This window comes from Penicillium expansum, assembly GCF_000769745.1.
Source record: "Penicillium expansum strain MD-8 chromosome Unknown contig45, whole genome shotgun sequence".
Classification (NCBI taxonomy): domain Eukaryota; kingdom Fungi; phylum Ascomycota; class Eurotiomycetes; order Eurotiales; family Aspergillaceae; genus Penicillium; species Penicillium expansum.
In genome coordinates this window covers 84,674-98,046 of record NW_015971182.1, presented here as the reverse complement: position 1 = coordinate 98,046, position 13,373 = coordinate 84,674, and the positions used below count along the sequence as shown (strand labels likewise).

At 48.2% G+C, this 13,373-nt stretch overlaps 3 protein-coding genes across 3 annotated transcripts; 1 reads left to right on the top strand and 2 right to left on the bottom strand.

The window, feature by feature from the left end:
* Window positions 1-2,682: 2,682 nt before the first annotated feature.
* Window positions 2,683-4,308, bottom strand: PEX2_015470 (alpha-arrestin; the record flags this gene model as incomplete). The annotated part of the gene is made up of 1 exon (XM_016738823.1): window positions 2,683-4,308. The coding sequence occupies one exon, from the start codon at window positions 4,306-4,308 to the stop codon at window positions 2,683-2,685; it is 1,626 nt and encodes a 541-aa protein (XP_016602555.1).
* A 5,295-nt stretch (window positions 4,309-9,603) lies between these two features.
* On the top strand, window positions 9,604-10,527 carry PEX2_015460 (PIG-L family deacetylase; the record flags this gene model as incomplete). The annotated part of the gene is made up of 1 exon (XM_016738822.1): window positions 9,604-10,527. The coding sequence occupies one exon, from the start codon at window positions 9,604-9,606 to the stop codon at window positions 10,525-10,527; it is 924 nt and encodes a 307-aa protein (XP_016602554.1).
* A 383-nt stretch (window positions 10,528-10,910) lies between these two features.
* On the bottom strand, window positions 10,911-13,202 carry PEX2_015450 (uncharacterized protein; the record flags this gene model as incomplete). Its single annotated transcript, XM_016738821.1, has 1 exon — window positions 10,911-13,202. The coding sequence occupies one exon, from the start codon at window positions 13,200-13,202 to the stop codon at window positions 10,911-10,913; it is 2,292 nt and encodes a 763-aa protein (XP_016602553.1).
* Between the last annotated feature and the right edge of the window lie 171 nt (window positions 13,203-13,373).

The following is a 13,373-nucleotide window of genomic DNA, read 5'->3' as shown; positions in this document are numbered from 1 at the left end:
CCCCCGTATCATCCCCGCAGGAAACCGTGCCATGCCCCCACGCCCTCTTATCGATAAACCCCACTATGGCTCATATAAACCCGCCGTTGAGACCCCTGTCCTTTCTGCAACACCTATCAAAATGGATTATTCTCTGCAGAACCACGCCTCCTACATTGGCCGTCCGGTCTCAGAGCTTCCCACCCCGGCTCTCGTCCTAAGTAAGCCGGTGCTAGAGCAGAACACCCAAATCTTGTTGGAAGATGTCAAACGGTTGGGAATTGAGTTTCGACCCCATGTCAAGACCCTCAAGGTACATATTCTATACAGTTTTGACTTTCAAGCAATGTGCTAACCTCGTTGGGATTGTAGTGCACCGAGGTCACCCGCATGATGCTGGGCGACGGTGTGCATCGTCGAATTGTCGCATCAACACTAGCCGAGATCCGTGGCTCACTAGATCTTGTTAAAGAAGGCAAGCTAGACGAGGTAAGCTACAGTAACTATTTCCCAATGAAGAGTATCAGCTAAACTTTCATAACAGTGTCTATACGGCCTACCCGTCTCAGCCAGCGCCCTACCCTTCCTCGAGACTCTAACCAAATCTCTGAAGATCATTCTGATGATCGACAGCGAGCAGCAGATAGATCTCCTCGAATCCTACGCCTCAAAATCATCTTCCCCCGTAGCACCATGGCCTGTCTTTATCAAGATCGACGTCGGCTCCCAGCGCGCGGGAATGGCCACACAGTCACCATCCCTCCCGAGATTAATCCAGCGCATCGAGTCATCGTCCGCGGCCACCGTGTACGGCTTCTACTGCCATGCCGGGCACGCATACGCATGCCGCACAGAGGATGCCGCGGCCGCGGTGCTGCAGACCGAGGTCGAGGGTGTAGTGGAAGCAGCCAAGGTGCTGGTAGACGGGAAATCCGATAGACGGATCGTGGTATCGGTGGGATCAACGCCGACAGCACATGTGGTAAACAGACTCCAGGGTGCATTGCCCAAGGGAATGGAATTAGAGCTGCATGCTGGTATGTTGTGATCCGTGACAAACTACCTAAACCCGCAGACTATACTGCGTGAAAGCGCAAAAACTAACATAGACGGGATAGGAAACTACCCCACCAACGACCTCCAGCAAGTAGCGACCTCACTCGTGGAACCGACGCAGCAGGCGGTACGCATTCTCGCTGATGTCTGCAGCGTGTATCCCGATCGCAACGAGGCGCTTGTCAACGCAGGGACCATTGCACTTTCAAAGGAGACGGGCGAGTTCCCTGGTTTTGCGGTTGTCGTTGATCGACCCCAGTGGAGTGTTGTGCGGATGTCGCAGGAACATGGGATTCTGGGGTGGGCGGAGTCGGATCAGACGCGCCGGCTTGTTGAGAAGACGGGGTCGAAGTCTGAGGAAGGGGAGAAGGTGGAGGATGCGTTTGTGGTTGGGGATAAGGTTTTGCTGTATATTCAGCATGCTTGCATTACGGCTGCGATGCATTTTGCTTATTATGTTGTTGATGAGCAGGATATTGTTAGGGAGACATGGGTTCCGTGGAAGGGGTGGTGATTGTTGGGGGATTTTGAATGGTTATAGAGTGCTGGGTGTTCATCTCTTTTGTAGGACTACAGACCCAGGGTTAAATATTCCTATAGGACTAGAGAATTGCCTAAAGACTACATTCACTATATGATTGATAGTATCGATTGCCTTCCTCTTATGAGTAAACTAGTCGACTTTTATATTCGAGAGAGAGTTAAAAATAGGTATACAGGCTTCTACTTTAACCTAGGGCAGGTTCTTAGGCCCGAATAACTTAAGATACTTATCTAGATATGCCCTAAGCAGATTTCTGAAGTCTCGCCGAGCCTAGGCCTGCAGACTATATACGCAATGATGATAATGAAATCACTACTCGTCAAGGTCCGAACGCTCATCATTGTCAGGCTCCGTCTCATAATCTGGCTCCTCAAGAATTATTCGCTCCAAGTCACTTTTGTACCTTGACATCAATCTAAGATATCCGAAATAGTACGTATCTATCGCCCAGTCCTGACATATTTTATTTCGCAGAGTTGGTGAATGGCATTTACATTTAATCGGTACAATTACTAATCGGTACAATTACTAATCGGTACAATTACTAATCGGTACAATTACTGAGATTGAAGTAAACTCGTCATAGATCATGATCATGAATTGATTAAGTATCAAGGAGTAGAGAAAATTTGAATGAATCAAGATACTCAAAACGGAAAAGAATCGCAACCCTGAAAACCAAATGGAAGAGTGAGATGTGGATATGGTGCAACTGCCCATAACCAATCCAATCCAAAGGCATAGCAAAGTTGGGAATTAAGAAGTAGAAGTGGAAAAAGGCATTATGCACAGGTGAAGAAAATTGAATGGGTATCATGCAAACTTGGCTGGAACAAGACCCGCCCGGAAAATGTGGGGCAGCCCGACTGTTTTGCGTGGCCGATTTCCTTTCCGTCGCTGGTATCACGAGGCCCTTCATTGAGATGGGACCGTGATAAGTGAACAGGATCAAATCCATGAATGAAAAAGGAATAAGAAATTATGGTAGACCGTAAAAAGGCGTTGTGTTGTGGGGGAATTTTTTGGTTGATCGTGGGAATCGTCAAGTCGTAAATGAAGAACGATAATCAAGATAGCTGATTAAACATGGAGTTTTTGATATTTTAATCGCGGGATGAGTCAATTGAAGGGGCGCGAGAAGGGGCGCGCGAGGGAACAGGCGAGGCAGCAGGCGACTCTCCAGTGACGAGATCGTCAGTGGTAAAGCGCGGCAACCGGCCGTGTGTAGAGCCATGAGTAGACTGATTGGAAGAGAGGGTGGAAGAGCGAGTGGAACTGCTGTCCAATCGCAAAGACTCAATGCGCTCCAGGTCTGTGTAGTCAGGGAGCGGAGAACCGTTGTAGTCCTCAATAAAGCTATGAGCACCATCGGGCTTGGTGTAACAGGGAGGGCTGGCGGGAACGTCCTCATAGATGGGAGGCATCTCCTCGTCCCAGCTAATGCCAAGACCACCACGCTGGGTGACGTGGAGGTGGAACTGCATGCGAAGCACGCGCGCGGCACCAGTTGGAGTAATTAGGCGGGTGTTGCCATTGGGGCAGAACTCCTCGGCCACGATGAGCTCGATGACAAGGTTGTGCTTGACTTCCAGACCGCCAGCGGCCTCCATGTCGCAGACGGCGTTGGCAGCCGGGTTAATGTTCGCATCGAACTGCATGGTGATCTCACCACCAGCGGTGTCAAAGTCGGTCTTCCAGCCGCTCTTCTCCTCGTTGTGTCCGATGACGCGAGTCTCTTGGTGCAGAACACCTTTTCCCTCACCGCCAATCTTGTGAGAGTGCTTCTGGCATGCAGTGGAAACAATCTTCTGTTGCTCCTCAATGCGCCACATCATCTTTCGAAGACGCCAGCGGGTCTGGGTCTTTTCGCCCTTGTCAACCACGCCGCTCAAGGTCATCTCGACAGGGAAGTGTCCGATAGGGTAAATGACGGAGGGTAGCACAATGCGGCCAGTGAGGTTAGTTGGAGGAAAGATGCGGATGGAGGACTTGTCTGGCCCGGGAAGCAGAGAACGACCGAGGTCGAGAGGCAGCTTGAGGCTGTAGTCCTCTCCAGTGACGCTCCGGGCATGTGCCAGCAGGAAGTATTCGATCTGGCCCAGCACACCATTGCAAGAAGCAGGAAGGTGACCGGGGAACAAATAGCTAAAGGGGAAATCGTGGTCCCCATTATTGAGGTGAAGGTCCTCGGTGATGAAGTTCCACTGGGTCAACTCTTCGGTGCGAGTAGCACAGTTGGAGCAGTGGTTCGAGACAGGCTTCTTGGTGGTTGTCTTGGAGACGAGGCGCACATCAAACTGGCTCAAGATAACTCCACCAGTCAGCTCAGAGACTGCGATGCGCAAGCGTCCGGAGAACAGCGCGCCAGTAGAGCTGGCAGGTGGTCCGTAGCAGACGAGTGGCGGAGACTCGATCAGGACATCCAGCTTGGCCACTGGGGGGTGCGCTTCATGGCTGGAACGCTCCTTGGAACGTCCTGCACGTCCCAAACTGCGACGCTTCTCTTTGCTGTGGTCCCGAAGAGGGTGGATCAAGTGATCCATGGTGAAGGATAGACGGCGTTCGGGGGAGCGAGCGCGCTCTGGCTTGTTGGCTGGCTTCTTCACATGTCCGGGGATCTCATTCACGGAGACCGTTGAGGAGGAGTTGGAGTGATTGGGAGATGAGGTGACAGAGGAGTGTAACGAACTAGCGTTCCGAATCAGGTTGGGGATTAGACGGCCCGGCATATTGGCTGTTATATTGTAGGCGCTCAATCAGAGGATGTGATAGGACTTCAATGTTGTATGTTCAAGAGGCAGTACGGTGATGGAATAATTGAGAAGCCGATGTAGCAATCCAACACATAATATGAGTCCCGGGAAGTATGTAGGGGAAGATGATTCGCAGAAGAAATTCAACCTGTTAAGTGCGCAACCCGCCGCTTTTGAATGGCAAGAACAATCATGTGCTAATTCACTGAACCCGTGGAAACTAAAAATTGAAACCAAAAAATTTGAATTTTCTTTTGAATTTTCTTTTTTTTCTTCCTTTTTTCCTTTGCTGTTTCCACTCGCCAGGTACCGGTGCATTCAATTAGAAAAAGAAAAAAAAAAGAAATTTTAGCAGGTGGGGCGTGACACAGCGTCATAGTGGATCCTGACAATACAGATACCTTGTAATGACACCCAAAAATACACTGCATTCATGGTCTTACCCCTCCAAGGTCCTATATTTTGATGGATTTGTTTGTTATTCTGAGATCATCCTATTCCATCAAGTCGCAATTCTACCCATGGTCGCCTCATTCAAAAATCGCATCATCTCATCTGACAATGTCGGTAGCGGGTCTGATGCCGAGTCAAAGAGCCCGAACTCTCATTAGATTGACATTAACTATACGGTGTACTTCCAAGGTTGAACTATACGTTAAACGAGATAAACTACATATCCCTCAAAGTTTGCTATCGCCTGACTTGTCGAAGTCTACCCCACATCTCAAATGATAGTGTCGGTATCATACTTCGATCACGAAGGAACCATCAAGAAATTCCAGGCTAGACCCCATCAGGGCAGTCGATGGAAGCACATGATGCCACTGTTGGCTCCAGCCTTAGCGCAAAACGACCGTGCGCAATGACTCACGTACCTACGATGTATCAGTCCGGCTAATCGGTCGGATAGCTTTGTGATGGGATACAACATACTCGGCTTGATACACAGATTGGACTTTGCTTAGCATGTGGGTTTGGTCGCGGGGTTCAATCTACAGCCTTTGAAACCTAGCTCTATAGCTAATGTGACCAATGTGACCAATGACGAGATCGTCCGTACTTATGTTGTAGGGAACCTTGGAAGATACCCCGGCTTTAGATTATCGAGCACTTCATAGCCCTATAGGACACACACACGGAGGTGTACCCGATGAGATGTGTCTTTGACTCCTAGTATCTTGACCTTGGAAATGCCACGACAACCTGCAGGCAAATCGTGTTGTTTCATTCTATAATGTTCTAAAACATTGATTCATCAGCTGTCTATTAATACTCCTTTTGTCTATTATTACAAAGCGATGTATACAGTTTAGGACGTCCACGGGTATCCAAGGTTAGACAGAGCCATCACGTGGCGTGATGGCGTAGAATGACAGTAATAGACCGGCACGGTGGAGTGTCCAGACCTGGGTAAATGACAAACCATACCATACTGAGCCATTACAATACCGGCCATCTTCTGTTCCAGAGGATCTTCGACTAGCGCCCCCCTAAATAAAGTCCCCCTTTCCGCATTGGGATAACAAAACGCGATGGAAAAGGACCCTTCGCGGAGCTCCACCCGGAAAATTTTTCTTTTCTTTTTTTTTTTTTGTTGACCGCCTGAATAGAAGTTTAGTCGTCTGATCTATAAAAGTGGACTATAGGAGTCTTACACTTAAGGGGTACGAATTGCCATCTCGAGGTCACGGCGCTCGTCTATCCTATACGCCTCTACCCCGCACCTGCGAGGCTTGCAATTTGCGGGGCACAGGTCTGAGCAATTGCAAGATCTGTGAAACCCCTTTAGAAGAAAGAAAAAAAAAGAGCAATAGAAGTGAAGCATATCAAAATATACATATAAAGTACGATGTACAGATCAACATCCAAAACAAACGTTCTAGCCCTTCCACTGTCAAGGTATGCACCGTGCTCCCAAGGTCCGCCCCCTGACGAATCAGCATCCCCACAGCACACACTAATTACCTAACAGTAACAGCATTCATCAGCAGTTTAACCGCTCACACTCACCTATAAGCATCGGCGTCGCGCGCAGGGTGTCCAGGTACTGGAGCTGCAGCACAGACACGTTGTGTGCATGCAGGGAGCTTGAAGAATTGCGGCTTGTTTGGGGTCGTGCGTGGAGTCAAAATTCCTGACTCACCCACTACGGAGCCGTAAATGGTACATGTTTCCTCGGAGCTCTATGGTAAGGTGAGGCATTTGATCACGCCATGGGATGTGTCGTAGCTGTATTGGGCTTGGGGACGCGGATGCGGTGATGCAATTCCGCTTCCTTCTTGCAATCCCGGGCACGTCAGCTTCTAGTGCATCGCAGATTCGATGATGTGCGCTCCTAAGGTAGATCGATCTAAGTACCTCGGGCTATATTGTATGTTGTACTCCGTATATCGCGCAACATTGTTCCTATTTAGGTAATACTAAGTCGTGATAGAGCTCCCCTTCCACACATTATACGAAGTAGATCCACACTGTCTCCTTTATTTCTCCTTCTCCACGTACTGGCTACAAGAGGTATACCAGTGTCGAGGCTAGGATCATTATGGTTAATATCCTTTATCCTCTATCAATGACTCGGAGGTCACGATCGCAAATCAGTGGCTGTCGTCCGCCGGTCGCTCTTCGGAAGGACTAGCCAATAATTGTGGCTAAATGGAACATCGGCAAACGTCTCAGGCGAACTTCCTCTTTCGGGGCGATCTCGGATTGCCCCTCCGATCTCTTTCCGCCGGCAAATGATCCGACCTTTTTTTAATTTTCGACATTTCTAGTTGAATTTGGCTCTTTCGATTATAGAAGGGTACAAAGTACATCGTGGAGAAACTTGCTCCGCACATTTAACCATATACCATGTGAGAATAACGCCATCTCGTCATAGTCACAAGTTATATATGTACTTACTAACATCAGCACAGGTGATGTAGTTATATTGTGTAACTCTGTACTCCCCCCTTATGTTGTACTCCATACCAAGGAAATTACTTCCACTTTTCCAACATTTTACAACCGCTTTATAAATGGCGCCATTTAAAACCGCAAAACTGAAGCTAAAACTAATTGTAATTCAATAAATACATAATAAAAATTGGTTCCGCACGGAGAATGGTCGGGTGTCCGCTTAAGCGCGGGAAAGCAGAAATTTTCTGTCGGTCATCCACTCAGAACTTTATACTCGGCCCGTCGCAACGTGATCTTTAGCCTCACCTCTCACGGCCCGCTATGGTCACTCTCATCCCTGGTTCAGATTCGGCCCTGGGTGTTTTCCCCCTTCTTTTGGCTTAATTAAAGAATAGATAACACACTGTGGAATGGCCTCCACCTTTGATGGGGCAGAAACCGTAGTTTCGACTTTTTCTAGATTATGTGTCGGAGACCGCCGCTCGTCTCTTGGGGTAACAATTAGCTAACCATTAGCTTGGCAATGAGACGATCGTTATGAGAACCGGCCCGTTACCCGGTTTGATAGTGCAATGGCTTCAATTTGGCTGGCGGTGTGGAAAGAATTCGTGTATGGGTATTGGCCTAGGCTCGTCTATTAAAATCAAGGAATATACGTTCCGAGGTCGGTTTTATAGTTAGCTGATCAGATCAATGCGACGTACCTAAAGGTATTAAAAAAAGTGGTTTCAATACTTAATCAATATTCGTTTCAGTTTTGTGTGACTCAAGCATAGACTCAAAATAAGACTTTTTATCAGATCTTGGCGTGGAGCGTATGCAGATGGTGGCTTCTAGGGCTAGTACATACCCCAAACGTCTCCGAGGGTTTTCTGCATCATCATTTCGCCTTCTATCAGGCGTTGCGTTCTTGTTCGGTGGAAAGTAGAGCTATATAAAGAGCGAAGAGCTTCCGTAGACTATTTTTCTAAGACGGCGAGTTCTAGACAGTTGAGTTATAGCTAATTCAGATGAGATGCGGGTTAAAATAAAAAGAAACCATTTAAGCCCAAAGAAGTAGAGTGATCTAAATCATCAACAAAGTTCCTCTCAAGCAAAAGGAAAGTGTAGAAGGAATTAATTGAATGAGACATTTAAGAACTGTTACCTTAGCAACAGCGCTCCATTGATCCGATCTATAGTTACACTTTAACAGTACCTGAGGGTGAAGACCACAACCCCGCGCTTTCTTGCCTTCTAGCTTGAGATATATATCCATCTCATCACCTTATAAGCCATCGCCACTTAATAAAACTGCTTGTCAATTGAAAAAAATGCCTGCTGGTTTTCATGGGTTTCATGGTCTAATTTACTCTTTCCTCCAATTGGCTTGTTTTCTGGCACCTCCATGCCATCTCTTCAGATGCTGAGTCAAGGCTTAAGAGCTCTAAATTAGAATGAACTACATCTTTTCTTCTGTGGGGAACGGCCCAATTAGGCAAAATTGACTTCATACCTTATACATTCTGTAATGTATGATGAGAATTCAATCTCGTTGCCAACATATGAATATTTGCCCATATGCTCCGCAAGTGTATAGCTCGTCCTAACCTCATAGTATAAAATAATGCTAAAAATGCTTTAGATGTAGTAGTACCATACATGAGTTTCTGCGGATAGAGATTAAAGATAAAATAAACATTTGATATGGTTAAGATCCCACAAAATGATCCACGGATGTATAAAATAACCAACTTCACTTGACATCGCTACAAACAGCGAATCCAAAACCTTTTACAATTGTAATGTACACAGTTGAGAATCTGGGTAAGTCTTATGCACATTATATCAGTTTTGTCTTATGTTGAATTCATTTATCATTTTATCAAAATAAGAAAATGTGGTCAAAGTACTCCGTAGACATCGTACATAAAGCCGACACGTGACCCTTCCGGAGATGGATCGCCATGGGACAATTGAGCTTCCCCTATTCCGGATGGGAGCTCAAGCCACCGTGTTCTTTTTTGGATTGCTCTAGCATCACCATGGGATTGGCTGTTACTTCCTCCCAGAAGTAGTTGACCCCTGCAGCGACACGAGTGGGATGATTCGCAGTTCCCCACCATACACATGTCTCGACTTTGATCTACTCTGATCCACCGATAAACAATTCCACCACATTACAATCGAGCACCGCATTGCGCTAGTCTCGACTTAATTACTACCGCACCTCCGGCAATAATCCATATCGACAAACACAACACATATCCCCCACCCCAGGTTGATCCTCGATCCCACCCGGAACACAGAGAAACGGAACCACGAGGCGTGGAACCCCACGAAATCTCCAGACAACTCCGGCAAACCCGCAAAACACACCAATTGAACACCACAATGTCGACCTCATTCAACTGGACCGCATTAGCGGTAGCCATAACAGCAGTCTTCATATTCTGGACCTTCTCCTCAACCTCCTCCTCACCCTTCACACGGTCCTTCCCACGTCTCGAAAACAAACGCATCTGCCTCCTAATCGCACACCCAGACGACGAAGCCATGTTCTTCGCGCCAAGCGTACTATCCCTCACCAAGCCCGAGCTCGGTAACCACCTAAAGATCCTCTGTCTCAGCAGCGGCGACGCAGACGGTCTAGGCGAGACGCGCAAACAAGAGCTCCAGAAATCCGCCAAGCAGCTCGGGCTGCGCAGCGAATCGGACGTCTTTATCATCGACGACATAAACCGCTTCCCGGATGGAATGGACAAGGACTGGGACGAGGAGCAGATCTCGTCGCTGCTGGCATCGGCCTTCGCGCCGGAAATGGCTGCGCTGCAGAAGGTGCCCGGCAAGCGTGTCGATCGTAATAAGGCTCCTACCGCTACTATCGATGTCATCATCACTTTTGATAAACATGGCATCAGTAATCATCCTAACCACCGCTCGCTGTACTACGGCGCTGTGAACTTCGTCCGCGCGCTGATGAAGGATAAGGCGGGTTTTACTTGCCCGGTCACGCTGTATACCCTTACTACGACGTCCGTGTTCCGCAAGTATGCGGGTGTGCTTGATGCGCCAGTCTCCATGTTCCTTGGTGTGTGGAGTAATCTGGTTGCTGGGTTGACGGGGTCGAAAAAGAAGGATGCGGGGGCTTCGGCTGGTCCTGTGCGGCTGCTGTTTGTTAGCTCGATAAATGAGTGGTTGACTGCGCAGTCCGCCATGGTTAACTGTCATAAGAGTCAGATGGTTTGGTTCCGGTGGGGTTGGATCACCATTGGGAGATATATGACTGTCAATGATCTTCAGCGCGAGAAGGTCTAGGTTGGCCCTTTCCTTGTTCCTATTTAGGAATTGCTATGCCCTGGATGGGGACCTAGTTTTACATCTGTGCTGCTTTTGCTCAGATCTTGTATCATTTTGACTGATTACCCTTTGCTTGCGTTGATATCTCACGCTTCATGTCTGCATATGATTTCTCAAGGCCTATGTGCCTTATTGTATACTCATCTCTACTATTCAACTTACAGTGCTCATCTACCCGAGGGGCTTCATAATGGACATACATTTCTTGCAGTACGAGGAAAGTAGGAGAAAAAAAGACTCAGACAAAAATGGTACTGCTCATAAAATTGTACAAATGGATATCATAATTGACGTCAAGCGCAAATACTTCGAACGATATAAAAGATAAGAGAGTGCCCTGCTCATGAAAGCCAAGGATTGCCATCCCGCCAGAAGATAGAGCTCTGGGGTTTAGCAGTAAATCCCAGCGCATGAATGCGACCATAAAACCCACCAGAAGGTCTATTCTCTTGCGACAAAGGATGCTCTTTCGGGTACGTAACCCACGTCTTGAGCCTGCCGAGCTTTCCCTTTAATACTTTGGTTTTTTCGACCTGGAAGGAGTAGATGCGATTGAGCGGCGAAACGGACGGGTCCAGCTTGGGGTACTCATTAAGCAAGATTTCCCAGAATATCCTATCATCGAGGATCTTAGGCTCAACCGGATGGAACAGTTCCGAGCCATCTGGTATCCGCCGTGCATGAATGCGGCCATGCTGGCTCATATGGCGGCTCTTGGCATTTGTGATGCCTTTGAAATCGACTGTCCCAACCTCCCCGTCTCTGTATTCGTACTTATTATGCTCTGGCAGAAAGTCTTTCCATTCTTCTAGAAGCTTGGGCCGTTCTTGGAGCTCCCAGGCCCTGGGCGATACGTCCCTCCACTTATGCGTGATGATCATGGAATAGGCTATGCGCTGCATTTGATAAATCTGCTGGAACACTTCGAGCCGGAGGAGATCGTATGTGTTGATGGCTTCAGCGAGCAGGGGACACTGTAGTAGTGATAAGTCTGGTTCCACATCATTCTCTTGTTGGTGCTTGGTTGGATCCTGCACTTTTATCCCATCGTTCGCCGGTGGTCTCATGCTGTCCAAGACTGGCTGCAGGCATTGCATAACGACATCTCTCGCTTCCTTCCGTTTTGCCCTCGTTTGGCTCAAGATGTCATATGCCTTACGCATGTCCGTCTTGCAAGCCTTTAGATTGCGGTCTAGTTTGTTTGTTTGGGTCATATATCGGTACATTTGCAGAGTTGCAGGAACATTGTACGGCTCTGTTGTCAATATCTGAAACACGTCGCGGACCATGTCTCTTGGGACTCGGCCTGTTCGCCCATCTGTTGCCTGTCTCCGCTTGTGTTCTTTGGACAGAGTAAATGTCCTTTCAAGCAACTCGGACCAGACCTTTGCTGAAATGGTGATGTTGTAAGAGGAAGCCAGGAAATCGACTGTTCTTAAGGCGGCATACATGTCATTATTTGTGCCAAAGGCATGGGCCACGACAAAAAGAAGACGCTCGGTTGGGTACAGACCGGACCAAGTTTCATAGGGCGTAACCGGTGGCAGCTGCGAGTTATCCTTTTCAGCTAAGATCGCATCAACTTCGACGTTCCAGACATTCTTGAGAGTATTTTTGGTAGCTTGCATGTCCCCAACCCGTGCTGCTGCAAGGAGGACGTTGGTGTACGTCCGCTCATCCCCAGTTAGCCCATCCTGGCTCATTTGACTGAAGATATCCAGCACGGTTCCTTTGACACTGTAATGCGCCGTCCCGTAGCCACGCCATCCAGGATTCGGATTTACCATGTGCCGCTTTTTGTAGCTTTGAGGGACCATGCGAGTATTGTATGCTTCTTTTCCCACGTAACAGTGGTCCCAGACCAGTGCTTCCATGTAGTGATTATAGCACACCGTGTCAGGAGTAACATCGTTGGCATACATCCCCTCCCAAAGAGCATGCATTAAGGGGCCATTTCCCATCGCCTGAGCACAGTTGAAGAGATGTCTGTATTCGGCTAGTCGAGGGGGACACCCAGCCACGGCTCTATATTGGATGATCGTGAGCAAGTCCCTCGTAAATTCGTCGAACACCGCTTCCAAGGTCTTGAGCCCTAGCATTAACACGCCCCACCAGTGAAGAGTGTGGTGAAGATCTCGGTAGGGTATCACAAAATGAGCTGGAGAGAGGAGGTGCAGGGCTTCGATAAAAACGGTTGTTGGTAGCGATCCAACTAGCTCTACCGACCGTGGATCGACCATGGCTTCCCTCACTTGGTTCGGTTGTCCATTTTCAAGGACTCGGAAGAAGTTCTCCCTATATCGTGCCTCCTCTGCGGGCGAGCTCCATTTCGGTAGAGACACCTGGATTTCCTTTCTGAGATTTGCAGGACGGGGAACAGTGAGTGTGCTGTTCCGTCGTTGACTTGTTGTAGCCAATTGCCGTATGGAATTGCGATAGAAAGCCTGTAGCGTTCTTTGTGCAGAAATATCCCATGTCGTTGTATTTGGAGAGGTTACGACGTGAGGTGACTGTCTCGTGTGACTGAGATTACGATGTGGGGGAAATTGCCTGCGTTTGCTGATGTTGCCTCCAGGACGAGACGAGATACCCCAGCGAGAAGCGAACTTCTCGGTGAGTGAGAACCTTCGCATGGGGAAATTGTAGCAAGGAATTAGTGTTCAAGAATCAGAAAGAAAACAAATAGCACCAAACCATCAGGGATCTAATGAGGGGAAGTGCGCCTCGACCACCCCGGATCTGTTGGCAAGGTACTTTCATGCGGGTTGTGGTTGTGCTTCAAACCAAGTAAGCACAAGATCCCT